The sequence below is a fragment of the Xenopus tropicalis genome, chromosome 1 (genome assembly GCF_000004195.4).
Source record: "Xenopus tropicalis strain Nigerian chromosome 1, UCB_Xtro_10.0, whole genome shotgun sequence".
In the NCBI taxonomy this organism is placed as follows: Eukaryota; Metazoa; Chordata; class Amphibia; order Anura; family Pipidae; genus Xenopus; species Xenopus tropicalis.
The window spans coordinates 71,413,695-71,441,669 of NC_030677.2; the positions used below are offsets into that span (position 1 = coordinate 71,413,695).

A 27,975-nucleotide genomic window follows, 5' to 3' on the forward strand; every position below is an offset into this window, starting at 1 on the left:
TGGGGATTTAGTTCTTTTTATTTCTTCCACAGACTAAATGGCATTTCTTCATCTTGCCCCCCCTGATTAATGGGAACCATGTATACAAATAACAATATCTTAGTTCTGGATTTATTTAAACATTGAATAAACAGAGGAAATATATATAATCTCATATTTTTTAATTTTATATGTACAGGAATATATGTTTGACGACTTTATACATACAATTACATATTTAAAAAATAAACCAGCCTAGTAGGAATGTACAATAGCCGATGACATTAGGAAGAGAACCGTCCAGTTAATACTCAATCTGCGTGTCATAGAGGAATTATTTCATAAAACATATACATTTCAGACAAGACTTTATAAAATAATTTACAGATAGTCTATCATATCTAGGAAGTATTTGTGTGAGTAGGAGGGCAGCCCTGGGACTTGCCACACTTGTATTTAAATAACTTAGAAGCAGTTCATGCAGTGTGTGAAGCTACATAGGTTGTTCCAACTCCAGTTCCCGATGTCTGCGAATCTCAGCATTTAGTCTGCGTCAGACATGGTGTGTTGGACATGTAGTAATGTCAATTGTCTGACATTTCCAGAGCAGCAGCGGGGTTTAGCACTGACACGCAACCACTTTTCGTGTAAACATAGGAGTACAAGTTGATACCTTTCTACACAGTTATACATACTGCACAAGTCAAATCACAAGTGCCCAGCTGCACAAGTAGTCAGTCAGTAGGGTCACTGTAGGATACATTGCACAAGAATTCAGACAGATCCTAACAGAACTTTCTTGTCTTTACAATCTTGCTTTGATATTTGACCGAGTGGCCACCGTGACCCATAACATAAACATCCAACATGTACGATTTTCCGGGCTGCAGCCCTTTAATTGTCTCTGTGGTGACTGCTTTGTGGATATTCTGGCTGTGGAAATATTTGCAGAGAACTTTTTCTGTTTTCTTTCTTGTGTCTGGTCCCAAGCATTGATTTTGTTCCCGTTTTTTGTGCTCCTCGGTGTAATCGTCATCGACTTCTTTTTTGTAAACGCAAAATTTATTTCTTTCTTGGGTTCCCAGCCATGCTACAGTGACAGAGGAGCAGGTGCGCAATTTGTCAAAGGCTTTGATTCGTGTGTCTTCAGGAAGGGAAGGGAAAGGTTGTTTGTTAAATTTGGAGGTTGCCAAAATTTTAAGCATTGAGGCACCTTTTTTGCTGCCTTTCAGCCTGATTAAGTATTTAGCTTTGGGTTTCCCTCTTAGCTGAAACTGGCGTACGCCTTCAACGCTGTGTGACAGGAGTAGCTTTCCATCTCTTCTGACTTGGATCTGGATGGCATCCAGGCAAGAATGAACAGAAAATGTTACCTTTTGGTGAGAAGAAACTGGAGAAAACCTCAAAAACTTTGTGCCCTTTCTCTTGATGAATACGTCAGTGACTTTACCATCCTTTAATTCCACAGTTTTTTGCTTTGCTTCTTCTTTGGTTCGAGCAAAGGTTCCAACATATGCAGTGCTCATGTTTGTAGCCGCATTGACAGCAAAGACATCAAAGTAATACTGAGTGTCAGGCTTCAGGTCGGACACTGTAAATATATTTTTGTTCCCTATGCAAACCTTTTGGATATCCACTTTTGGTTTAGTTGTTATTTGCCGTAATAGCTTAGAGGAGGAGGCTTTCGGCATGAAGTTCCGATCCTTTCCAGCATTGTTGTCTGATTGAAAACCAAAATGAGCAAAGTCAAAGGGGTTAAAGTCTATTCCAGGCTTAGGGACCATCATAAAGGCATCGTCTGCATTCATTTTGGCTTCAACTGCGCAGATACTTTTAAAATTGTGCTCCTTGTTGATGACTACACAGTACTGAATGGGTTGCTTCATAACAGAAGAAGTTGGTGTAGGCTTCCAGGCTAAAGTGACTGTAGTGCGCCCAAGGGATGTCACATCAACTCTAGGATCATAAGGCAATTCTGGGTACGGCTGGTCCGACTCTGGAGTTGTTGTTGCATAAACTTTGAAATGAGTGTCTTTTTCTGTGGATATCAACTCCAGCTGATACAAGCCAGAAGGAGAACTTGATGACACAAAATATTCCACGTCATTTCCTTTATAAGAGAACAACTCTGTGCCTTCTTCATTCACTATCTGCTGCTTTTGCTCCTCGAGTGGTTCAGGTTCACCTGAAAAATCAATATTTAGAAATAAATATTTGTGCATTTTTTAATGTGACACGCTAGCACAGAAACTAAATGTAGTTTAAAAAATAACATTTTAGGGGCACTTTGTTGCAAGTCTTTTGCTTCATAAAAAAAAAAAACTATTGATGAAAATGGGTATAAAGAGCCACACCTAGCATGTATTACAGTAAGTTAACTACCATTATTATAGGAACCCCTGTCCAATAACAATAACTTGCAGATCATTGAGAACCTACAAGATCTGTGCAATTCATTGTCAAAAAAGTGACATTTCCATGGAAAAATGTTTCCAGGAGCAGAGACATAAACCCATGGACTATATATATGTATATACATGTATGTATCACTTATTCAAAACAGCTCAGAATTCTGCAAAGGCCATCTCCCGTAGAGTCCATTTTTAACTGACTCTTTTTCATTCTTATTTTTTTAACGATATCCTTTTTCTCTGTAATAATAAACAGTACCTTGTACTTGATATTAACTAAGCTGCCTGAATCCATATTGGTGGCAGATCAATCCTACTGGGTTTGATATTTAAATTATTTTTAGCAGACTTGAGGAATAATCGAAATAACAGCATTATGCCCCAATCTATAATCCCTTTGAAAATGAATAAACACACTAAACATGAATAATGGAGGATATGGTTATTTATTTAAAAAAAAAAAGAAGTCATAGCGATGTCATTGACTCCCAATTACAATGGCAATATTTGCAAGGGTGCAGTGCCAAGTGACAGCAAGAGAGACCTGGGATTACAATTAAAAAGGGGAATGTAATTAAAGTTGCAGTGTTTGATAATGGTCTAATTATCTATAACAACTAGTAATGAGCGAATCTGTCCTGTTTTGCCGGAAAAGTTGAGAATCTTTCAAAAGATTTGCAAAACGGCGAAAAATTTGCAAAACGGCAAAAATGTCGGGCGTCAAAAAAAAACTGTCGCCCGCGACTATTCTTTTGTCGCACCGCTATTCTTTTGACCGCTACTATTCATTTTTGACAAGGGCGACTATTCTTTTGACACGGGCGACAATTTTTGGACGCGCAGCAAATTTTTCCGCATCGATTTTTTTCATCCGTTTCGTGTAACAATCTACCAATGGCAAAACGAGGAAATTCCCAGCGAATCCATGCCTGGCGAAACATTTCGCCCATTACTAATAACAACCAATCAGCAAGAAGCAGATACAGGTCATCTTTTTGTCTGCTTTGGGTTTTTGCACCTGGGCAAACTTTTAAGATGAAAGCTCTTTATCTTCCTCGGGTAATCTTAAAATGTATTGAGTAATTTAGCTATGAAATTATGGCTAACACATCTCATTAGTTGACCCTTTAAGGATTCCAGGTCTATTATTTCCCATTTTACACTGCAAGTGACTGTCAAACTTTAATTGCTATAAATTATAAATTATCACAAGAATAAGTAAAATATTAAATCTACAAGATGGAAGAAGGGTAACTAATGCAAGGTGCTAATCTGGTCTACCCTATTCAATACCTGATCCTTCTCCGCTGGCTTCTTCAGGCAGTTCCTGCAGTGTCAGCTTCCACTCTAGTGGTGCATCACATGGCGTGACGATAACTGATAAAGGAGTATTATCCTCTTCCACTACAAAGAAATACCTAGAAAAGAACACAATGACTAATGTAAGCAAAACGTGGGCTAAAAGTTTGGAGAAACTGGTAAAATCTATTACATCTAGTACAGATATGGGTTCGGTTATCCAGAAAACTTTTCTCTGTAATAATAAAACAATACCTTGTACTTGATCCCATCTAAGATATAATGAATCCATACTGGTGGCAAAACATTCCTATTGGGTTTATTAAATGATTTTTTTAGTAGACTTATGGTATGGAGAATTCAATTACAGAAAGATCCCTTATCCAGAAAACCCAGGTCCCAGGCATTCTAGATAACTTGTAGATACTTGTATATGAGTATACCTCATAATTAAGGTAATGTTGCTCTGGGTGTTGCACCGTTTTGCTCTTTTTGGCAAATGATGGTATGAGTTTTGATGTCCTGTCTAAGGCAAGTTCATTGCATTTTATTGGTTGCAAATTGAATTACAAAGTTAACTGACATCTAGCAATGGGCCTTAGCCAACAAGTCAAACTGAGCTCACAATAAAATTCTTGTAACTGGTGAGCACTGCTGGAAAGAGCCAGATGGCTAGATTCATGTGGAAGTATTTCACTTAACACTTTGGCATATGTCTTGCCATAAAAGTAATATGTACTTTTGGGCCATACCCATGAATCATGCTACATATGGCTGGAAGGGAAACTGGAATTGGAATTAGTTGCTCTTATAAGGCTAAAAGGGCAGAATACCCCCTTTCTAAGCTTATGGCAAACATACTTTTTGTCTTTTGTTTCAATTAAGAAATATTTTTTATTTCTTGGTCTCTGTACAGAACTTAAAAAAAAACAAAAGTAGGGACTGTCCTATACCAGACTTGAAATAAAAGCACATGACTTAGTTTACTGGAGCGCCATTGGTCAGTTGCTGATAAGAGCATGTCAGGCATAGATAAGGAAGTGAAACACAAGCAAAGAGTGAAATGCCCACTACTCATATGACAACAGACGCTGGGGAATACAGAGCTCTGGTTAGCTGAATTTTAACCCTTTTTAACTGCTTTGCCATTTTAGTGCTTTCCTATCTTAGGGCAAAACACTGAGGGGCTTACAGGTGTGAACAATGCAAGGGGATTAGAGATGGGAATAATACAGGGGTTTACAGCTGGAATCTGAGGTGTGAAACAATGCAGGGGGGGCAGTTAATCTCAGTTCTGATCCCATTTAAATCTTACACAAAGGTAAGCAGTCACAGCAGTCAGACAGATGGGGGAACGCCAGTTGGACAGCACTGTTTTAAATCATTATTAAATTCTCCCACATGCAACTGCCTTCTTTCTTTATTACAGCATGAGAAATTTAAAAATTATGAGTCAGTATAGCTCTGGATTAGTATTGTATGTTCATTTTGTATACTGAATCCACTGTACATTGGTTTGCATTATCCTAGTGCACTACATTGGTACCTTTTTTTTTTTAGTACGGGGCTTTTCATTCTAAGAATTCACCCAAAGCAATCTAAATTTGTCTTGTGACTGACCCACTGATAAACAAATATATTCCCATAGACTGTAGTAATTTTATATTTTTACTTTGTGATTTAGCTAATATGTCAGGTTTTTTTATTTAAATTTCTTGACCAATAAATACAATTTACCTTTTAGGGTTATCTCTGAAGAGATAGCCACTGATCTCAGCCCCATCTGGAATAACAGAAGAGTCATGGAAAAGTGCCTTGTCCCTGATCTGCATCTGAAAGAGTTCCTCATCCCTGGTGGGTAACTTCTGGGATTGCAAGCAGACTGGCAGCAGGATCAATGCAATGTACCAGGGACACAGCTTCATCCTGAGGAAATATAAGTAAACAGTCGTGTTACCACTGGAAATTGTATAACAGAAATATTTGTCAGTAGGGTTACCACCTTTTACACATAAACATACTGATGGTGATGCAAAGAGGGTTGGGGTGTTGATATAAAGGAGCAAGGATCAGCACAGATTCTAGGCATATATTTGTCAGCTATATAGAAATAGAAAATGCATGTATGCAAAACAAAACAAAACACAAAGGCAAGCTTCCAATATAGCCATCATGTGTTCAGGGAACTGTATTTTGAAATGTTATTGGTTACTGGGGAATATGTTTATAGGAAACTAAAGCCCCAAGATAACTTTTATTACTTTTAACTTATAAATTATTTGTATGGCTAAGGGCTTTTGTGCTGCTTTACATAACCAGCAGCCCTGTGCTGAGCGAACTGCCTTGCTTAACTTCCAGGTTCCATTATCTGTGCCCTCTACCTTCTGCACATATGAGACAAAGAACATGCACAGAGTGGCACCGTGGATTGAAGGGTATGGGTGCAAATAAGGTACCAAGCACCCCAGTTAAAAACTGCAACCATGGAAGTTAGTGGCACACATGGTATTATCTTGGCACAGCTTTGCTGTGCTGCTTCCCCTACCCAGGAATCAATATAAGCAAAGTTGCTTCAGAAGCATTTTAATTTAAGATTGTACAGTTTATGTATGCAGTTCAAGTTTAGTTGTAAGCATAGCATGATAGAAACCATTTTATATAATATTTGTGACATCCCAATGTATTTATTTTAAAACTAAATATCAAAGAGATAAATACACAGTTTTTCCTCCATGGTATATAGCATGCCAATAAATATCTATAATAATGGGACCATCTGTGTTGTGAATTCAACTATTATAACTGCAACACATTTGATCATAGGATTATACAGACCAAAGCATTACCCCGTAAATTCTTGGGATCATTAATCTACTTAAAAGACTTTTGGATCTCGCATTAAAAACATGATATGCTAAGGATGCATTTTATCCCTTTTATGTGCAAAGATGCGTTAACATATTCTTGATGCAGAACTCCCTAAAGATTTATTGCCTACTTACAGGCTTGTTTGTTAAACCCCCACAAACATAATGGAACACTTTTAAAGAACATTAAATCACTTCTGCTAAGAAATGTACCAATTGCTAAGATCTGGTATACCCCTGTGCTGGTTCTCTATACAGCCTGCTAAAAATTAAGGCAAACTTGGGCTGGTAATCCAGATAACTGCACTAATTAAAATAATAAGTGAAACGATTAGCATCAGGAATTCAGGGCAAATCACTTTCCTAATGCAGCTCTAACTAAACACAAACCTGAACCTCTGTGAGCACCAGTCCCTCTCCAGTGCCCACCACATTACTAGATCAGGACATGTGCAGTGAAAGAGGTGATAGGAAAAAAAATACCTTATAGGAAGCTGCCAATCTGGTGAAGGTAAATATGGGAGATCTTAAAACTAGTGAATATGGTGCATCTCTGTACAAATCTATAGGCATTTCTGATTTAACTAGTTGGAAGAGGTAAACAAGCACAAGTTCAAAAAGTTCCAGAACATGTATAACAGCATTTTATGTAGCCAAGGAAATCCTTGGTGGTTCTTATCCTTATCTATAATAACTAGGCATGTTGCATAAAATTTAGAGATCGACAGATAGATAGATAGATAGATAGAAAAATAGATAATCCATACTATTTTCTGTTCCTTTGAGATGATCATAGAGGACCCTTAATGCAGAAACTCAAGTCAACATTAAACACTTTCTCTAGTCCCCTATAGAAAAAGCTTATAAGGCTGTCTCTAAATGATTAGAAACCATTGTCTGTTATATTTTTTCCTAATGCATTTAGAGGTTTCACTCAAAAGAGAATCACCTTCATCAGTCCCCTCCATTACTATCTATATATACATATTATTTTCTAGACCACTGTTACTTAATCCTCCTCTATACAGGAGGTCTAATTAATAGAATGATGAGAGAACACTCATCCTGTCTGGTCATTATGCATTAGGATTTTTGGCCTAAGTTTAGTTATCCGGATTAAGCAAGGGGAAAAAAAAGAAGCTTACAAAAGAGCTTCATCTGAGAAACACTAAATGAATGCTGATAGGAAGATTTCAGAAACATTATCAGCAGGAGTACAGTGATTCTATTCCCAGTAAGGGGTGCAGCTATCATATAGTCTTTGCCTTGTATTTAAGTCATGCTGGTACAAATATCTTAAATTAGATGTTGTTTTTGGAAGGTAAGCTGAACTAGATGGCATTGACATGACTTAAATAATAATCATATAATAAGAAGGTAAGGAGTAGTTAAGTAGATGTATAGTCATGGACCAACAGTGCAAACAGTGGGCCAGGCTGCCTTGACATGATACTTATTGCTGTTGATATAGTCTCCCTGCTATACACATAAATAGTGGTAGGAAGGTGACAGTGAGGAACCTGACATTAAAGTTGCTTATAGTAATGCAAAAGGGAAAGAGATTGATTTATATGATAGATACAAGTGGAACCATAAATATATCACAGTATCAGTGGAAGTCATGTACCACTGTATGTCCCCTAACAGCAGTTGACTATCTGTGCTGATATAACAGACAGGATCCATGTGACCGCTAACCAAACAAGTAGTAAATAGTACTGGAAGTAGTAAAGAATTGTGCTTTATATGACTGCAGCTATAACTCTCTATTGCCAAATGTGTTTATTGGGGTCATAAGGTACCATACTCTGCTGCACTACTGTGGTGTTCATTGGCACAGCACTCTATATTACTAAATGTGTTTATAGGAGGCAATAAGGTATTGTATATTGGGACACTACTGTAGTGTTCACTGTTTCTGCACTGGCACTACAAAAAACTAAACATAGCATAATATACTGTGGAATAATAGCTAGTCCTTTAGATACAGTTTCCAGGATGCAACCTGCACAAAAAAGAACTACAGAGACATAGAGAAATTATAAATGACCATACTAAAACAGCCCATGTTTGCAATGGGATCCAGCAGCCTCAAGGTCAGTGTGGTGGATCAAGGAGTTAAGAGACCCCAGGAGAAAAGTTCTAGCACTGGAAAGAAGGGCAGACACACCTGAAAAGTTATCTATCTCCATGTCTTCATCCACAATGCAAGGATGTATTGGCTTCCTGTGAATCTCACGACAAACAGTTTGTACATGTGTGGAGCATATGAGCTCCTCCTGTATCAGGGGATGTTTTCTTTTCTTTTTACAGTGGGGGACTTTGTGTTAACCTTCCACCTACCATAAAAAGCCTTCTGCTTCTCTCCATACATCACTCAGTATTGGAAAATGAGGAATAACAGAAACGGAACAAAATCAAAACCAGTAAATGTGCCTACATGTGTTCAGTGGGACTAAATAAGGGCAATTAATAGGGTTGAAAACCATAGTGTATTACAAGTGGTACAGCACTGAATGTTCTTCTTTCTTTTTAAACATAATTATTTCCTGTACTTGACATGTATTTTCATTTTTCACATGAATAAACAAAAGACCTTTGGGCAACATGACAGCACCTCTTTCTCAATGTCAAATCATTTGCTTCAGACTTTCTCATTACTATAATTATACAAAGATACAACTAATTTGTGCCCAACAGAGAAATGGAGCAGAGGATATTTAAAGGGGGATGTCCACCCAAATGTCTAGTTCACAACACTCAGCATGTGCAAGGTATTGTGGAAACTGGAGTCTTGGCTGGAAGAAAGCTGAATTGGGCAACACTGATGCAACGCAGAATATGTAACTAGCTTCTACAGCTTTTAGTAACATCTGGATCCACTAGAAAAGCTGGTCATATATGGACTGATCCAATTTGTCACCTTTTTCTAAGGTCTATACCGATTACATTGCTGGTTAATCTGTAATACTATCCCTGGCCTTGGCTAATATTTTACTGGCTATGCTGGTGAAACACTGGCAGGGGGGGAACCCTAATCCAATGATTTGGTCCCTAGGTCAATGACTGGATCAGACACCTGTCCAGTGGAGAGCTATCAACAACCGCATCAATGACCTGATGATGTCTATGCCCAATAGAATTTCTGATCTTATTGTACGTTATCAGACCATGAGCTAATCAGTAAGGAAAGCTGTCATTCTGGCCCCATACAAGGGTCAATAATTTGGTAATTTAATCAAGCGTGTCCAAGGTGGGCAATGTAAGCTCAATTGTGACCAACTTTAGTCAACTTAAATAGCTTGCAAGATATGTTAATATGTCTCATAAGAGTATGTAAATAAACATAAATATGGTGCAAATTTAGCTTGGCCACCAGGGCTAATATTCCCGAATTCTTCTTAAGACTGACATTAGAAACAGGCAGCATCAGTTCCACCTTTAACTGCTTTCCATTTCCTTGTTACAGAGTTATTTTAAGTGCGCGTCTCATCTTCACCCCATTTCCCTATCTCCATGCTGAGAATTCCATGCTCCATACAAATTGCCTCCCATAACAGACTGCTAGGCAAGAATTTTAGTCTTAAGAAAACAAGACCTAATGTTGGGATCAGCTTACACAATAAAAAACCCCAAGGCAGTATAATCCCTTTTATATGTTCCCTTTGCATTGCTACAAAAGTTTACTGGAAGCAGTGTTCTCCGTTACACATTCACACATGTGCAAGGAAGCCTGGCAAATTGAAGGATACCAAAGTGAATGCTTAGATAATAAAATATAATGAAATTAAAGTTAACCAAATTACCCTCTCTGCCTTGATCTGGATAAAACGTTTACCGCTGTGCTTAACTGTCATCAAGTTAAAGAGACGTGAGTGTAATTTACAGCCTTAAATTGATTCGGAGCACTTAAAGACGGCATCTGGAACAAATAAAATCTGCTGCTTAATTACAAGGAGCAGAGGGTCTATGATTGCAATTTTGTGAGGATAATTTAAACAATGCTTTATTCTTCGTATACTGGCGCAAGGCGGCATCTGGGTGGCGCTTAGTGAATACTGGTGTCGGAATAATTACTTTATAAGCTTGAAGCTTTTTGAATAAAGTAACCAGGCTGATTGAGTAAACAGTGGAATTTCACAAGTAGTTTATAGGAAGTGTTCCTCACGTCTTGCTGAGTTTGGCCTTCACTGAAGTAATATCAGTTGGCACATTCAGCCTGAATTATTTGGTTCTTGTGGATAGAGAAAGCTACGGATAGATGTTTGAAATACACAGTTACACTAAGTGGCCCATATATATATATATATATATATATATATATATATATATATACAGTGGTGTGAAAAACTATTTGCCCCCTTCCTGATTTCTTATTCTTTTGCATGTTTGTCACACTTAAATGTTTCTGCTCATCAAAAACCGTTAACTATTAGTCAAAGATAACATAATTGAACACAAAATGCAGTTTTTAAATGAAGGTTCACGTTATTAAGGGAGAAAAAAAACTCCAAATCTACATGGCCCTGTGTGAAAAAGTGATTGCCCCCCTTGTTAAAAAATAACTTAACTGTGGTTTATCAATTTCAATTTTCAATTTCAATATCAATTTCTGTAGTCACCCCCAGGCCTGATTACTGCCACACCTGTTTCAATCAAGAAATCACTTAAATAGGAGCTACCTGACACAGAGAAGTAGACCAAAAGCACCTCAAAAGCTAGACATCATGCCAAGATCCAAAGAAATTGAGGAACAAATGAGAACAAAAGTAATAGAGATCTATCAGTCTGGTAAAGGTTATAAAGCCATTTCTAAAGCTTTGGGACTCCAGCAAACCACAGTGAGAGCCATTATCCACAAATGGCAAAAACATGGAACATTGGTGAACCTTCCCAGGAGTGGCCGGCCGACCAAAATTACCCCAAGAGCGCAGAGACAACTCATCCAAGAGGCCACAAAAGACCCCAGGACAACATCTAAAGAACTGCAGGCCTCACTTGCCTCAATTAAGGTCAGTGTTCCCGACTCCACCATAAGAAAGAGACTGGGCAAAAACGGCCTGCATGGCAGATTTACAAGGCGCAAACCACTTTTAAGCAAAAAGAACATTATGGCTCGTCTCAATTTTGCTAAAAAACATCTCAATGATTGCCAAGACTTTTGGGAAAATATCTTGTGGACGGACGAGACAAAAGTTGAACTTTTTGGAAGGTGCGTGTCCCGTTACATCTGGCGTAAAAGTAACACAGCATTTCAGAAAAAGAACATCATACCAACAGTAAAATATGGTGGTGGTAGTGTGATGGTCTGGGGTTGTTTTGCTGCTTCAGGACCTGGAAGGCTTGCTGTGATAGATGGAACCATGAATTCTACTGTCTACCAAAAAATCCTGAAGGAGAATGTCCGGCCATCTGTTCGTCAACTCAAGCTGAAGCGATCTTGGGTGCTGCAGCAGGACAATGACCCAAAACACACCAGCAAATCCACCTCTGAATGGCTGAAGAAAAACAAAATGAAGACTTTGGAGTGGCCTAGTCAAAGTCCTGACCTGAATCCTATTGAGATGTTGTGGCATGACCTTAAAAAGGCGGATCATGCTAGAAAACCCTCAAATAAAGCTGAATTACAACAATTCTGCAAAGATGAGTGGGCCAAAATTCCTCCAGAGCGCTGTAAAAGACTCGTTGCAAGTTATCGCAAACGCTTGATTGCAGTTATTGCTGCTAAGGGTGGCCCAACCAGTTATTAGGTTCAGGGGGCAATTACTTTTTCACACAGGGCCATGTAGGTTTGGATTTTTTTTCTCCCTAAATAATAAAAACCCTCATTTAAAAACTGCATTTTGTGTTTACTTGTGTTATCTTTGACTAATAGTTAAATGTGTTTGATGATCAGAAACATTTTGTGTGACAAACATGCAAAAGAATAAGAAATCAGGAAGGGGGCAAATAGTTTTTCACACCACTGTATATATATATATATATATATATATTATATATATATATATATTTCTGAGCAACCTAAAAAACTGTCAGTGCAATGCTTTGGTACTGAAAATAATAACTGGATTAAACAAGAGAGCAGGACAGCACTCATCATGGTCCAAAAGCTAACATTTGTGCTCTACAGAGCCTGATGCAGACTCCCAATTCCCAATGAAGTCTCCAAAAAAGGAGATGAACTTTGAGCAAAATAAATTTGGTTTTAGTGAAGAAGCCAAAATGACTGCTGCCTCTATTTGCACAACATTCCCACATCTCATGCAAGTACATAATAATGAAGAATATCACTTAAAATTTAAACTCAAAGCTTCTATAAATGTGCTTAATCTTAAATTTAAAAAGAAACCAGATAGTTTTTAGTGTATCTACCAGTGATTCTATAGCTCCTCCAGCCTAAAGAATCACTGCTTACAAAAGAATGTACATCTGTAATGCTGTCATTGTTGTTGAGTGGCAATACACTATTATAATATTCAAAGAATGTTGTCTTCTTAGCTAACAAAATAACACAAATGTTGTAAAAACACAGACCTCTGTCGGTAATGCTCATACAATGAGAAATTCAGTCACAAGACTAAAGTATATGATAATATATGTCCCCTGGTGGCATTTTGGGGGAAGCCGTTTCACTGTGCAGTCATAACCTTCTGAGCAACAACAGAATGTTTCTATCTAAGGCTTAGCAGGAAGTTAAAAGTACAAAAGAAAACTTTATTGTCTCTGCAGACCAAAAACACTAACAATTTCGTTATGGAAACTTAATGGCACAAAGTTACATACAGTTTATACTTTACATAGGTTTTTTCAGTCTAACTTTATAAAAACAAATCCTTTAGTCTTTGAATGCTACACTATTTATAATGCTACTTAACTCAAAATGACCAAGTTTTTAATAGTATTTATTTATTCTCATGCCATAATTAAATTTTCTTAAGAATGTCAAGAATGGCGTGATACTCAGAGTAATATAAAGCAGTAGCTAAATATTTTGTCAAGGTATACGCACACATATAAGACAGTTTGACATTTTTGTGATGATTGTTATTCTACAGGAATATTTGTGGCAGTGGCCCATGAACATGTGTTTCTAGGCAGGATGAGAAACAGAAAAACAACTTCTTCTCACAAACACCATGGTCATATTCTCATTAAATTCCAGACAAAATGAAAGTCAAAAGGGGCTCATTGACATCACTTTGCTGCTAGATGACATAATTCCCACTCACATTCCACTTTAAGTACCCAGAATTCCATACGATTTCACCCTTGATTGTAAAATAAATTGCATGGTGGCCCCTAAGATAAAGTCTTGGTCTTAGTCCAAAGTTATTGGTGCAACTGTCTACAAACTGCAGCCAAAACTAAAAAAAGTTACTGCATAATGTCTCTGGTGGCAATTTTATAATAATAAATCCAATACATCTTACATGCCAGTAGAGATTAAACTACTGGACTCCATTTAGTGATTTTCTATAATCTGTCCCTAATCTCAGGCAACTGTAAGCAGCACAGAGCATGTGCAATGAATCAGTAGAAAAGGAGATGGGGAGCTACTAGGGGCATCTTTGGAGGCACATATCTTCCCTGGGGTTGCCTTAGGCTGGTACAGAAGTTCATAACATAATGTGTAACACTTCTACCCTACATTTATGTTCATCTTTAGTTCCGCAAGTAACAGAAGGCTTTGGCCATAACATGGGAACCATAACAACATCTACCAGCTTACAGTTAGTGTTTATTTATGACCCAAATGCACGGTTCAAAGTGCAATTTCCAATGCAAACACCAAGTTTCTTTTAGCCACGCCACAATGCAACATTTTCCCCATAATTCCAGTATCACTGTGTCTGTGATGGGGGGATGCATGTGGCATTTTTCACACAATAGATGTGGCAAACTTGCAAAGCCGCATCTGCAATTGCAGGTCACAAATGACCCTTAGTATGTGACCACAGAACAATTTCCACACGGATGATGATTTCATCTCTTATTTTTAACTACAATAATCTCTTTTTTAGAAACATTTTGTAGTGGGTATTGTATGCAACCCTTTCATCTCAATACGATGTGGATAGAAGAACAAGAACAACTTTCATGTATGACCTTAAAGGATGAAAAAAAATCTATCAACCATCCATACACAAGCGTCTTTTAATGATCAAACTGTGACAGACTCACTAAGGCCTACTAACAAAGCCTAGAATGTGCCTTTATTGCCAAGGTTTGTGATGCTGCTAATAACTGATGCACAATAAAGGCTCCTGCTTGCAGCAATCACAAAGGCTGAAAATAGTGTATCATCTCAATTTATTTTTGACATTTCAGATATATATATATATACTCACATATATATATAAATATGATTTAGTACAGAATCTATTACCCTGGAATTACTTATCCAGAAAGCTCTGAATTCTGCCAATGCCATTTGCCATAATATATTTCTGACTGATTTTCTTCTCAGAAACAGTGACTACCTACAGTATAGACACAGCTAACCCAAAAGCAGCCCTACATTGCCAAAGTGTGTGCTGCATCTGCACAACTGATAAAATGGCACAGGGCTCTAGTATAGGTAAAACTAAGTAGGAGTAGCTGCAATTCTGTTCATTTTAGCACCTTGCTATCCCAAATACATTGATAATAAGACAATCCTGGTTTGTATGTTTAAAGATTTTGACGTAGTGAAAAGGCATAGTATTCCAAATTATGAAAGACCTATAATCCAGAAAATCCTTAATCCAATACCTTACCTTACAGTATGCTGATCAATGTATTATTTTTTGAGCAGGCATTTCCTATGAAAACTGTCACTTGTTTTTTTACTTTAGTTGTTCTTGTAGATTCTCCTGTTACATAAAATACCCTTTGATTATACACACTCCACGACTGCTAGACAAATTATGCCACCACTTTCTCCTCTAGGGGTGCTTCCCAAAGAAATGCGTGCAACTGTCATGCATGGAAGAGACCCAGCCTTCATTGCTAGGTATACAATCCATCCACACCCACCTACAGTGAGGCAGGTGCAATTTTCTTTTGTAAACACTGACAGCAAAAGCTGTCTGCCTGATAATAAGACCTCACAGACAGTAGCACAAGAAATGGCCTATAAGTACGGTACATATCTTGAAATTCACAGCAACACATGGCTTGCACTGGTCATAGAGAATGTCCAACTAAGACTTCAGCCAAGATAGCTATAAAACGAAACACTGTGGGGCAATTCACAAAATTACTATCCCATTTTCCAGAATGCAATGGCAAATTTAATAGATAGAAACTTTATTTATATGTGGTGTGTTGGTGGTGTGGAGGTTACCATATTGTCTTGGATGCGGAAATAACTGCAATAACATTTCTTATATGTAGAATTTCCTGTCTTTCCCTTGGTATAGCTTTACCATATATATATATATATATATATATATATATACATATATACTGAGAATATGTTCTGTGAACTCAGAAGTCGTTCATTTTATACACACACACAAACACAGCAGGTTGAAACACATCTTCCCAGCCCAGCAATACACATTATAGAATCACAATTTTGTTTGTCAAGAGCCTTGCAGTAAATTTGGATGTCTATCTGTAATTGCTGCATGGTTTATAGCTAGTTTTGTTAGGATATATACATCTTGTGATTACATTTTCTATAAAATTATATTAATTACAATTATTGTATAACATAATGTAGTTATGTCACCATAATTTGCCAGATTCAATTCCATGGGAAATAACTTATCTCATAGTTTATCTTTTTATGAAAACTCTCTGCAAGTCTTTAGGGAAAAGTGGAATTAAATCAGAAGATATGTGTTTCTCCTGGAACTAAATTATGCCCAATATCTGATATGCTGCTGTTTGTCTTGCTATTTTTATAGATGCTGGTGCTATGCAACTCATCCTTCATTGAGGTAACAGGAAGTGTAAATGATCTACTCAGTTCCGTTTGGTTATATAAACATAATGTATAATGTTTTCATGGGAGATATGGCCTTTTCTATGTCATCAGTCACAATGAAGACATCCTTTTATCTATTCTCCCATTCAAAATGTTTTCCTTCTTTACAAGGTATTATGGTGAATCCACTGCTTTGTATGTCAAATTTTAAAGACAAATTATAAAAGGTGCATTTTTTAAAACACATCCTCCAAGCATGTATAGCAGAATTCCATGGATTGCTAGGGAACCATGCTCCTTATCCCACACCGCAAGCTTGGATATCTAATGAGATAAATGTATTACAGCTAAAGCAGCAAGATTAGGAACTGTGCGACTTTATCATCTGTTTTCTGTTGCACAAATAGTAAATGTGATTCTTGGCGCGCACATACGAAAGTGTTGTATATTTAGGAAGCAAGAGCTACATGCCAACAAACACACACTGATACAATAACAGGAACAGCCCAGTTTATGAAAATATAGGATAAACATTTTTTCTTTCATATGTATGACAGAAGTGTCTGCATCCTTGGTAACCTGCATATTTACAAATGAAACCACACACAGATGTATCCTTTAGGATCACCCACAGCTATCATTTTGTTTTAGGCGTGTATGTAAACAAGACAGCATCCCTTAGTTATTGAATAGATGCGTTGAATAAGTTTAACACTTTCAGAAAAAAATCCTACCCGCCAAACAACATAATGGGCCAGGATCAATCTGATGAGAAAAGATTATCTCGTAATTTAGTTCCAGATTTTCCTAAAAAGTCAGAAAACAAAACACAGATGTGCTATCAGTCAACTGGGAATGCAAGGCGCCTCCCTTTCATCCAGAGATCTGAATGGTCAGCTTGTATGAAATCTTGTAATAAATGTATAAGGTCTAACTGGACAATTCCTGACTAACTGACTTGTAAACCAGTGCAGGTGTTAAGGACAGGGCTCTGCTGCGCCTCCTAAGAGTGAAGACAGAGGGAGCGGTTTAAAAATCGTGGCGACTTGTTGCCCCCACAGCATCATCGTTACCATGATTAGTTGTGTAATTGCCCCATCTGTCTATGCCCTAACACTGCTCTATGCACTAAGCACCTTAGAGCTCACTTAATAAGTTTTTGCCCTTGCATCCTGAGGAATAAAAATGTGTTGCCAGTTACATTTTTAACTGGCAGTTTCAATTTGAAGAAGCTAAGCAGTTAATATTAGTTGCTGTCTAAATCCAACATGGGAACAACTGAGATATATTCTTGAAGATACACAATACATATAATAAAGCATATTTTTTCAACCTTTTTTATGAAAAAATACAATGTTTTATTTCTGTAAGGACTACTAGTAGAAATAAAGTGGAGAAGAATCTTAAGCATGAGAAAGTTCTCTATTCTGAGCCTTTTGTCTTAATGCCATTTATTCACATGAATGGGCTTTGTCAATTAGCTTGAGAACATGAGAGCTTCGGCTCACTGGAAAGACTCACAGCTTAGTGCATATCGCCTTAAATGATCACTTTGCAAAAAGAAAACAAAGATTAGCAACTCAACACTACAAAAATATGGTGGATGGGAATCATACAAATTGTATTTAAATGATTAAGCCCCACATATATCCTTTTAATTGTTTAATCTTGGATTAAGTAAGCTGCACCAATAAACTATATAGTACAAGCAGGCGCAGAGCATGGGAAACTTGTCAGCAAATGCTAGTGGACATGCTTCCTACCCAAACTAATATATACATATATATTCTTCATTGCAGCTGAATTGTTAAATGATTAAGGTAATGATGGGTCAGCCCAGATGTACAGTATTTGAGGTTTGGGGGCATGAAGAGGCCTAAGGAGTTTTACATATTCATATAGCCTGTAGATGTCTTTTTATTTTGGGAGAACTTGTGGCTACTACTACAACAACAATCCTTTTTACTACTTATCTCTTGTTTCTGTTTTTCCATTTAAATTATAAAATGAATGGAAGTTTTAATAGAAGGGCACTAATTATTTATTTTTATTACATTGCCATCAGAATAAGCAATTCTGCAAAGTGAGAACTGATGCAACAAAATTAAAATGACAGACTTTATTAAAAGCGCATATATTTAACTAATAGTCTGTAGAAAAGTTGTGTATTTTAAGGGGCAGTGTTCCCCCCTTTTCAACATGCAATGAATAGGGTTTGCCAGCAATATAACTTTTGTCTATTATTTAAATCACAATTAAATGTCTATATCTTGAATAAAATAGAGCAAACATGGAAACTGGAGCTACTCCATCATTGGTCATTGCAAAGTAGATAATTAGATTACCAGTGCACAAATAAACAAAAAACCATTAGGCATGGGATTATCTGAGCTGTAGTAAAACAAAAATATGTTATGCAAGGACCAAATATGGAGTATTTTCAATTTCCCTGTTTTTCCTGTTTAGCTCAAGAAATATAAAAAACCAGAGATTTCTTATTTTTTTTTAAACAATAGGGAAAAAACTATGTCCAGCACAAGCATGAAAAGCGAATATACTGCACTGTTAAGGAAGCAGCAAACTAAGTTCAAGGTTAATACTAAAGAGTCATGGTACCTATGCAGCTGTGGTGTTTAAAAGGATCCTAAGCATGTTTTTAAAAATGACAAATCTTGCAAAAACTGATTAAGTTTTAATGTGATTAGCTTAATGTAAAAACTGACTCCTACTACATCTTTAATTCTTATACAGAGCTACCTACAATACTGCAGGACCTATATTTGGAACCTGTGGTGCTTAAGATCTGGTAGCTTGCCCAAGGCTACAAGATACCGATGCAGGAATCAAACTTAGCCACTGAGACTATCCTATCTATATATAAGTCATGCCTTACAACAAAATAAATAGAAATATATTTAAATTATGAAGACTAAATTTGCTCCAGTTTTAATATTATTATCAAACAGAGTATTAAACATAAATTGCCCACTTACCAAATCCTAAAATAAGTTACCCTGTACAAAATGTTATTAGCAAAATAGCTTGAACATCATGGTTCTCCTATGTGGACCTATTCGAACAAGCTATCTACTGATATCTGAACAAGAAATGCTTATTAACAAAGAAATATGTCTAGGATTCTAATGTCCCACTTCACATAACACAAGCATACATGATAAATTGCATTACTATTGTTTTGTACTCTTGTAGCACCTGTGCAGGGATCATTAGTTTTGTTGTATTAACTTAAAACATACTGATTATACAGAATATAGAAATATTTCTGTGCTCTGATGCTTTCAGCAAAGATGAAGGAATGTGATCATACTTCATTTAATCTGTTCTTTTTGTTAAATAATCCTCTTCAAAAATGTTTTTTTTTAAAGATGGGCAGTCCCTGACCAAATCGATGTTGGCATTCCTGGCATGCATTGAGCACCACAAGCCAAGCCATGTATGCAATAGACATGAATAAAGCAGATGAACCATAACGCAACCTACAACTTCTCCACTAGCTCTTTTACTTCTACACCCAAGAACAGGAGGGACTGAAAAATGTAAAGAAAAAAAAAAAAGAAATAGCTGTGAAAATAACTAGAATGTTATTTTAGAAACAATCTTGCACCTGTCCTGTTTCCCCTAAAGATAAGTATTTATTTCCATTGTGTAATTCCTAGGAATGCAAATTACCGTGCTGTCATTATGATAATAAATTATCCCTAATAAAAGCAACATATTTAGAGAAGCAAAGGGAGCATTTTTGAGGTGCTGGAATTTTGGAGGCTAATTGCAAATATAAATTTAAAAAAGTACAAAAAAAATTGGACCATTCAAGAAAGTTCTGTTTCTGTGTAACTCTTGTTATAGTAAACTTCATTCTCAGGCCAGATGTATGCAGCAACACTTACATCTCCTTATCCGCACAATTTGTGATCCTTATCTAAAACTCAAAAGGGGGTTTTGTACAGAAAGAGACTTTCAAGTTTAAAGAACATTATTGAACTGGGTCATTATTTGCACTACAAGAAAAGCGCGTATGCACACTTGCGAAAATAATCCCGAAGCTCTTTAGTAGTTTTTCTGACACATCTTCAATAGGCACATCACATTGTTCTAAAAAGCATGTCACAGCCTGATATTTCTTCTTTGCTTGAAATGATGAGCATCAAAGTGAGCATTTCGTACAACTTTAGGTGAAATTACATTGGAAATGCAATTTTTTTTAAAATATTTAAAAATGTAATAGTTTATATTATTCTGCCTCAAATGGAACTGAACTAGTAATCTGATTATTCTAAATATTCTTAGGAACAGTACACTTTAACACTAATAATTATACATACTAATTTGCTATTCATGACATAATCATCTTAAGGCTTTATAGTATATTATAGTTATAGCTCCCAAGCATAAATTTGAGGTTAGGGGTTTAAGGGACATGTATATTATGTACAACCACAAAAGCCTAGTGTTATGAATGAAAACTTCTAGATATAACAATAATTAAAATGCCATTCCATATTCTCTGGTGAGCTTCTAGGTTAAAAAGTTTTAATATCTATTCTTCCAATACGCTTTGCCGCTTAGGTATAATCGTCAAATCGGCCTAAACTACCTTCCCACATCAAAGCACCCCATGTGCCCTAAAGGTGTTTTAACTTGGCTTAGAATTTTTGCATTGTTTTGTTGAAACCATTCTTGATAATCCTGTTCATATAATCCACTTTATCTCCTTCATAAAGCATCCTATCAAGTCCAAAAACCTCTGGATATTAGGTTCAGAATTGGACATGGCCAATGGCAAAGTAAATGTTTCCTAATGATACGTGCATAAGAAAAATCAAAAATGCCAAACCTTTGTAGCAAAAGCAACCCCGTTTACAGCAATACCATAGAATATAGCATAAATATTAACTGCGCTGAGCACAAGTAAGAATTTTTTTAGGGGTTGTCCTTTTACATACAGATCTATAGGACCTGCCTCCTGAACATTAAAAAGCAAAAGTTGGCACCAGGGATAATTCTGAAATGGTGCCATTGGTATATTACAATACTTGCAGATATGTATATGATATTTCCAATGTATCAGTAGGATACTGCATGTGATACTGTGCAGTGGTTATTTGACTTGGCCCTATCAGTTACAATGAATTTGACAAATCAAAGCCCCTAGAGACGTAAATGAGAGGTGAATATGAAACTTATACATCCAGTTCCAATACTCCAATAGTTTTGTCAATATATAAAAAAAATAAAAATAAAATATATATATATATATATATATAGGAGAAAAAGTGTCGGCACTCACAGGGTTCTCACGAAAATATTCACAAATCGTACATCATGGTTGAATGCAAAGAAGGTGAGGTTTATTGGTCCTACGTTTCGGTTCCTTACTGGAACCTTCGTCATATATAGAGAGAGAGAGAGAGAGAGAGAGAGAGAGAGAGAGAGAAAGGTCCTAATTGGGACCTAAACGTAATGTTGGCTGTATGTTCCTACTAAATACACATTTGATTTTTCACTAAAAAAAATCCCAGTGTTGCTGGTCTTTTTGTGGATTATATATATATACACACACACACACACAAAATATGTTCTCAGACCAGCACACCCTTAAAATTCAATGCCTTTATTGTAAGCACATCCAAGAAAAATCCAACGCTTCAGTCCTAATTAGGACCTTTCTCAAGGATAGTGCTGATAGCAATTAAACAAGCTTAAATACATACCAACAATACAATACATACATACACACTTGTTTCACATGCATTAGCCAAAAGTAACCAATCAGGTGTTTGCTTTCAAACAGCAGAATGTTATCTGTCACCTGCTGATTGGCTGGCAAGGTAACTTGAAGGGAAACACTGTACTCAAGTGGGTGAGGAATGGGGGAATCATCTGGTAAAATGGAGATGGAGGTGCCTCGAGTATGTGGGCTAAATAGGAAGGGGCCGGAGAGATAGCAGATGGGAGAATTAGTCCTAGAATAAAGATGTATAGCATATGTGTAAGGAATGTTGCAGTATGGAAACCTTATATATAGATACAACAACATAGAGTGAAAAGGGGTAAGAAAGCAGGTCTGCATTGAATAGACAGAGGGATATACAATGAGGGTAGTCCTTATGAAGTACAGGTATAAGTTCTGGATTATCTAGAATGCTAGTGACCAGGGGTTTTCTAGATAAGGGATCCTTCTGTAATTTGGATCACCATGCCTGAAAAAGTCTGCTAAAAATTATGTAAACATTAAATAAACCTAATAGGATTGTTTTGCTAACAATATGGATTCGTGCAGTTTAGATAGGAACCTGTAAAAGGTGCTCAAGGCAAACTTAGGTTAAGTGGGAGTGTGAGTGCTACATGGTGCCTATGGACAGGGCCCCTTTAGCAAATATATCAAATATATTGAAAACTGTTAGTTTAGGAGTAATTCAGCTATAGTTCCAAGAATATCTATGAGAGCAAGCAACATTTCGCCCCATGCCTCACCCTAAATGACCTTCAAGCATATGCACTCTTTAAGACCCTTAGGAAGAGTGCTTTTATCAAGAACAGTAATACCACTTACTTAAATTCAAAAGTGTTCCTACTAAAAGAGAAGCTTTCTACAGGAATTTAATGTGTTCATTTCTAAAGGGCATGTCATCTTTCTTCATTCCTTCTAGTGTCCCTTGGATAAACAAGCTTTACGGGAGGCTTAAAAGAAACATTTTTGCGTGCATTTCATTTCTAAACATTTTGAAAGGGAACTCATATGACGCTGTTATAATGCAGATGGATTCTATTTGAGGCTCACTGTGACATCATATTTTACGTCTGTCTAGTGGGTGCAATTTCAAAAATGTACCCCATGAACAATAAAACCTGAAATAAAACAAATAAAAAAAAGCCATCCATCAAACTCCTGAAATGCTTTTCAGATTGCAGGAATTTAATCTGTCTCACTTACGCCAGTAATTGTTTTTCCTACGTGCTCATATTTTTATTATGAATATAATGATATTTCTCTTTATTGTGATGGCTGATATCAATATCAGCATAGCTCTGAATGCCTCAAATAAAAAAATAATTTTTTATTTTATCTAATGTATGACTCCCTATAATCTGCTGCACTGTATATTACAGCATAGACCCCCCCCTAAAAAAATGCAAACCATTTGCTGATTATATAGTACAGAACAACACTGTACACTAATGGTGAATGCCAGCTATTATAGCATGATTTAGCCCCACGTTGCTATAAAAAAGTGAAATTCTACAGAGTATGTGTTCAATTAATAATGAACAATTAAAATGTAATATCACACAACGGTAAGACAAATATTCAGTGTAATAATAGGTGGATGTAATAAATGGGATAGAAAGGAAAACACAGTCAGCAAAAGTAAGCTTACTTTCCCTTTGTGATAGAAGAATACAAGTTTTTTTTTCTACAGAAGTTGACTATTCTTAAACAGGGAAATCACACATGGTTGTCATTTACTAAGCAAACACTAAACGGGTTTTACAGAATAAACGTATGGGGTAAAAATATCATATTTTACAAAATTATATACAGGTTTCAAAATTTGGCGTAATTGGCAAATATAAATGAAGAATTCAGAGAAAACAAATTTGCTCCATAGTTTCCTCCTCTCAGAGAGTGTAAATTGGTGAGTAACACATGACTGTGCTGCAAAAAAGCTTTGGGATGTAATTGCAGTTCTCCATAAAAATGCCACAAACAGTTCATGGTAACTGAAATAGGCATCCTCTATTTATAGCCATGTAATTAACTCTAATGGGTTAAAACAAGGGCAGGAGAATAATTCTCAATTATAATGCATTACACTGTTTACTGTGCAGTGGTTTAACTGTTACTTAAAATAAACTGCATTCTTGTATGGATTAACGTTTGTTTTTTCCCCCAAAAAAGTAGTTTGCAGAATCCTTTGGCATTTTTGTGGTTAAGTGATAATTATAACCATTTTGTGCCTGTATACGAAGTGCAGCTCAGACCACATTATGTTGGATAAACCTTTAAGCCTTGCATTTTAAAAAAAATCTACATATTGGTAGAATATAGTATTATTTTTTGATCCATTTAAAAATTCCTTTTTTAACTTTGTTTTCGTTTTAGCAAACACTTTATAAGTGGGTTAGCACCTTCACTGCAAGCTAGGATCAACTCTACCCTGCTCCTTCTCTTCCTCAGAGACAGATCTTAAGATTGCAGGCATAGCATTTAGAATATTAGCTTCCAAATGTTTCCCTAGAGTGACCCACAGTGGTGGTGCTAAACACAGCAGCCCCTGTATGGCACTGCCAAAGGATTTATATGAACTCATCTATTAACTGGATTCGAGCATGTCCGAGAAGCTTGTTTCAGGCTGTTTCGGTTACATACAGTACTAAGACATATCCACCTTTTCTAAACAAGGCACAAGCCTATAATGATACCTAAATACATGCAGTTATAATCACAAGTGATTGCATTATGCCCTGAAAAGCCATTAATGAGATTTGTGTATAAACGCAGACATCACAGCAGCCAACTTTAACCCTTTGACATCAGTGCTTCTACCTCTTAAGCTATAAACCCATCATCTGAAGCACTTTTACACATTTAACATTACTGTAGAGTAAAATACAAAATATATAATATATTACTCCAGATCTTAAACATGTACTGACTATAAGAATTTTTTACCTTTGTATGTATAAATGAGTGTAGCTCACCAAATAAAATGTAGCTATATGTATACACGCATTTTATATGTAGATATAAATATATATATATACATACAGATAGAAAGTTCAGTACCCTCTTCCTGTATGTACAAGCATATTAATAAGACAACAGTAGGTCATTAGCATTCCTATAAAATGGCTGTTCATATTTAATCCTTAAAGAAACTGCCATACCCATTGCTTTTTTGTTGCCCAAATTTCTTAAAGTAAATAACAGACAATAGACAATTTATCCTCAGCCTAATGGCTTGGGACTAATAGATACAAATTACAAGGACACGGTGCATTTACTTGGTTTTCTGGATTGTGGCCCCACTGCTGTATAAGTGCATAGTTAGTGTATAGCGAGCGAGAGAGCAAATGAGGCAAGCCAGAAATGCAAAGTCAATCATGAGGGTCCCTACTTTGTTTTTTGTTTATTTACCTAACTTTGGTTATCTACAAAGGCTCTTCTTAAACCTCTCCCTAATTGCCATTACTAGGATATGAGAAAAGAATTCCCCACCTGGAACACTAGAATTATACCAATTTCCTCCAGCTGCACAACACTGGGAAAAGTATCCAAAACATGGGGAATTTAGCACAAAATAGAAATGGGCTGCATAAGCACAGGTATGGGTTAATTATTTTATGTCTCCTTAATTCGGGAAGGCATGAAAAATGCTGAAGCAAACCAAATCTCCATGAGACATAACAGGTTTATCAAATGGAAAATCAGTTTTCTTGCTAGGGGCTAAGTCTGCTACATTGTGTCCTAGAAATGCCTCTGGCTCTTACACATATATAACATTCACCAGCTCCTACTGTACAAACAATTTTATAAAAACACAATTTCGTTTTGAGAATTGAGACTTACTCTTGTCCTGTCTGTCCTGAGTTGATGCTTTTCCTACTGCACCCTCACATAAATGGACAGCAGATAAAAGTTCTGCCCTGGGTGACACAAGGTAAAACCAAACACAAAGAGGAAAGCAGCCCATTAGGAGAGGTCACTGGGGTGGATTTTGTTCTGTTGAGCAGCTTTCCTGTTCCCTCTCTAAATATATAAGTGCCCCACCGGGGGTACTGTGCATTCCAAGCAGCCCCATTACCCCATGGAGCTGGTTATTGATACATTTAGTTCTTAACTGATTATGTTTCCTTATCATTTTACTGGTCAATGTGCTCGCTGTATTGATTGACCCTGGGGTTCCCACTGTGCCAGTGTATGAGCTCATACTTCTATGTAAGGGATCTGCCATACACACAGTTTGACCATATGGCCCCATATCCTGGGCATGGCTGTGCTGGGAGATTATTGCATGAATAATCCATCTCCAATGATGATGCCCCTACCTTGTGCAACCAACAGATTCACCCTCACCAACAAATCTTCTTAGCCGCTTTAGGCTCAGGGTTAAGCTGAGTTATTAAAGAGGACAAGTGCCCTAACTCACTATTAAAATGACTCACTATCCTTTTCTGCCAGTTCTGCAGAAACAGCAGGCAGGGGGGATATGTTACCCCACACAAAACAGCAAGATCCCTTCTCCAGTTGCAAGTGTTGCCATAAAAGCCCTGCGATTGTGCCTTGGCAGGGATATCAAAGCTGCGATTTCCTGGCTCTGCCCTGCTAGAAACTTTTATGTTTTTTAAAGCCCCCTTGGAACAGAGAGAAACCAATTAAGTCATTGAGCCGATTGCCAGACGCTCATTCCTGCTCTCACATCATCATTTCTCTACTCTGACTTTTCCCTGCGATTTGCAGCACGGCAATCAAGTCAGATCGCAGGAGGGATGCCAGGCCACCCCATTCACGTCCTATTATCCACCAAAAGCTTACCTTGAGCTGATTCCCCCTCGTTTGCACTTTATGCGGGGTTCTGAGAGATTTCCAGACTACGTTAATAGTCTTTCCTGCGAGAGAAAGTTGGTCGCTGACAGTCGCAGTCAGTTGAAGTTTGGAAGGAAGTTGCAAAAGTTGCCCAGTAATAAAAGCAAAGATCTCTCTGTGTCCGCGTTATCCAATATGCAACCGATAGAAAAGTGTGTAACGGCTACTAGAATGGATGCGCTGCTGCCGGGTATCCCGAGTCTCCGCTCCCTCAGCCTCTCACTGTGACACCGCGTAGCATTGGTGCTGAATGTCAATAGCGCGACTTCCCCTCCCCTGTGCATAAAGCACTGACACTGAACCCTCCAACCAGGAGCACAGGGCACCGACGCCTCAGCCAATCAGCGCCCAACTTTCCTTGCACACTTTCTGAATGGTACCAAGCCCCGCCCGTCTGCACTATAAAAACAATGGCTGGGGCACGGGCAGGCACTAGAGCCCGGGGAATAACGCTGATAGGGGGACACTTAAAAATCTAAAGAGGGGTGGATGAGGGGCTTGGAATGGGTTAATACTCTGCACCGTGCAGGCCGGCTGTTTGATTTGTTATAAAGGGAAGCTCTTGTTTAACCCTTTTGGTGGCAGTATTAATTTAGCTGGCAAGTTTCAGAATGTGACGCAGTTCTGGTGCTGATACCGGACTACAAATCCCAGCTTTGAATGGATGTTATGGAGTGCTGGGTTTTATAATGAAACAACAGCTGGAGGGCAGCAGGGTGAACGTAGCCCACATGAATATCTTCTAGCTGACTCTCTCACCGTTTAATAAGGTCATAGATTTAGTGTAATTTTTATAATGGGAATCAGGTTATTATTTTTGCTGTTTCAGCTGAACTTGCCCTTCAGATGTAGGTGAGAGAAGCCAGTGTCTCCTTGCTGCAGTTTCATGATCCTAAA

The 27,975-nt window shown here is 37.3% G+C and overlaps 1 protein-coding gene across 3 annotated transcripts; it reads right to left on the minus strand.

The window, feature by feature from the left end:
- On the minus strand, positions 1–27,293 carry ndnf (neuron-derived neurotrophic factor). Of its 3 annotated transcripts, none has more exon segments than NM_001122800.1 (4): positions 1–2,164; positions 3,684–3,808; positions 5,427–5,615; positions 27,028–27,293. In NM_001122800.1, coding segments are annotated over 3 exon segments (1,713 nt in total). In that variant the 5' UTR covers position 5,615; positions 27,028–27,293; the 3' UTR covers positions 1–764.
- Between the last annotated feature and the right edge of the window lie 682 nt (positions 27,294–27,975).

Excerpts from the sequence above, each read along its gene's own strand:
- ndnf (XM_031902196.1), bottom strand. The coding sequence starts at position 5,614 with ATGAAGCTGTGTCCCTGGTACATTGCATTGATCCTGCTGCCAGTCTGC. Across the intron at positions 3,809-5,426 it reads TTCAGAGATAACCCTAAAAG|GTATTTCTTTGTAGTGGAAG; the intron begins GTAAATTGTATT and ends GTTCTTTTCTAG. Across the intron at positions 2,165-3,683 it reads AGCCAGCGGAGAAGGATCAG|GTGAACCTGAACCACTCGAG; the intron begins GTATTGAATAGG and ends TTGATTTTTCAG.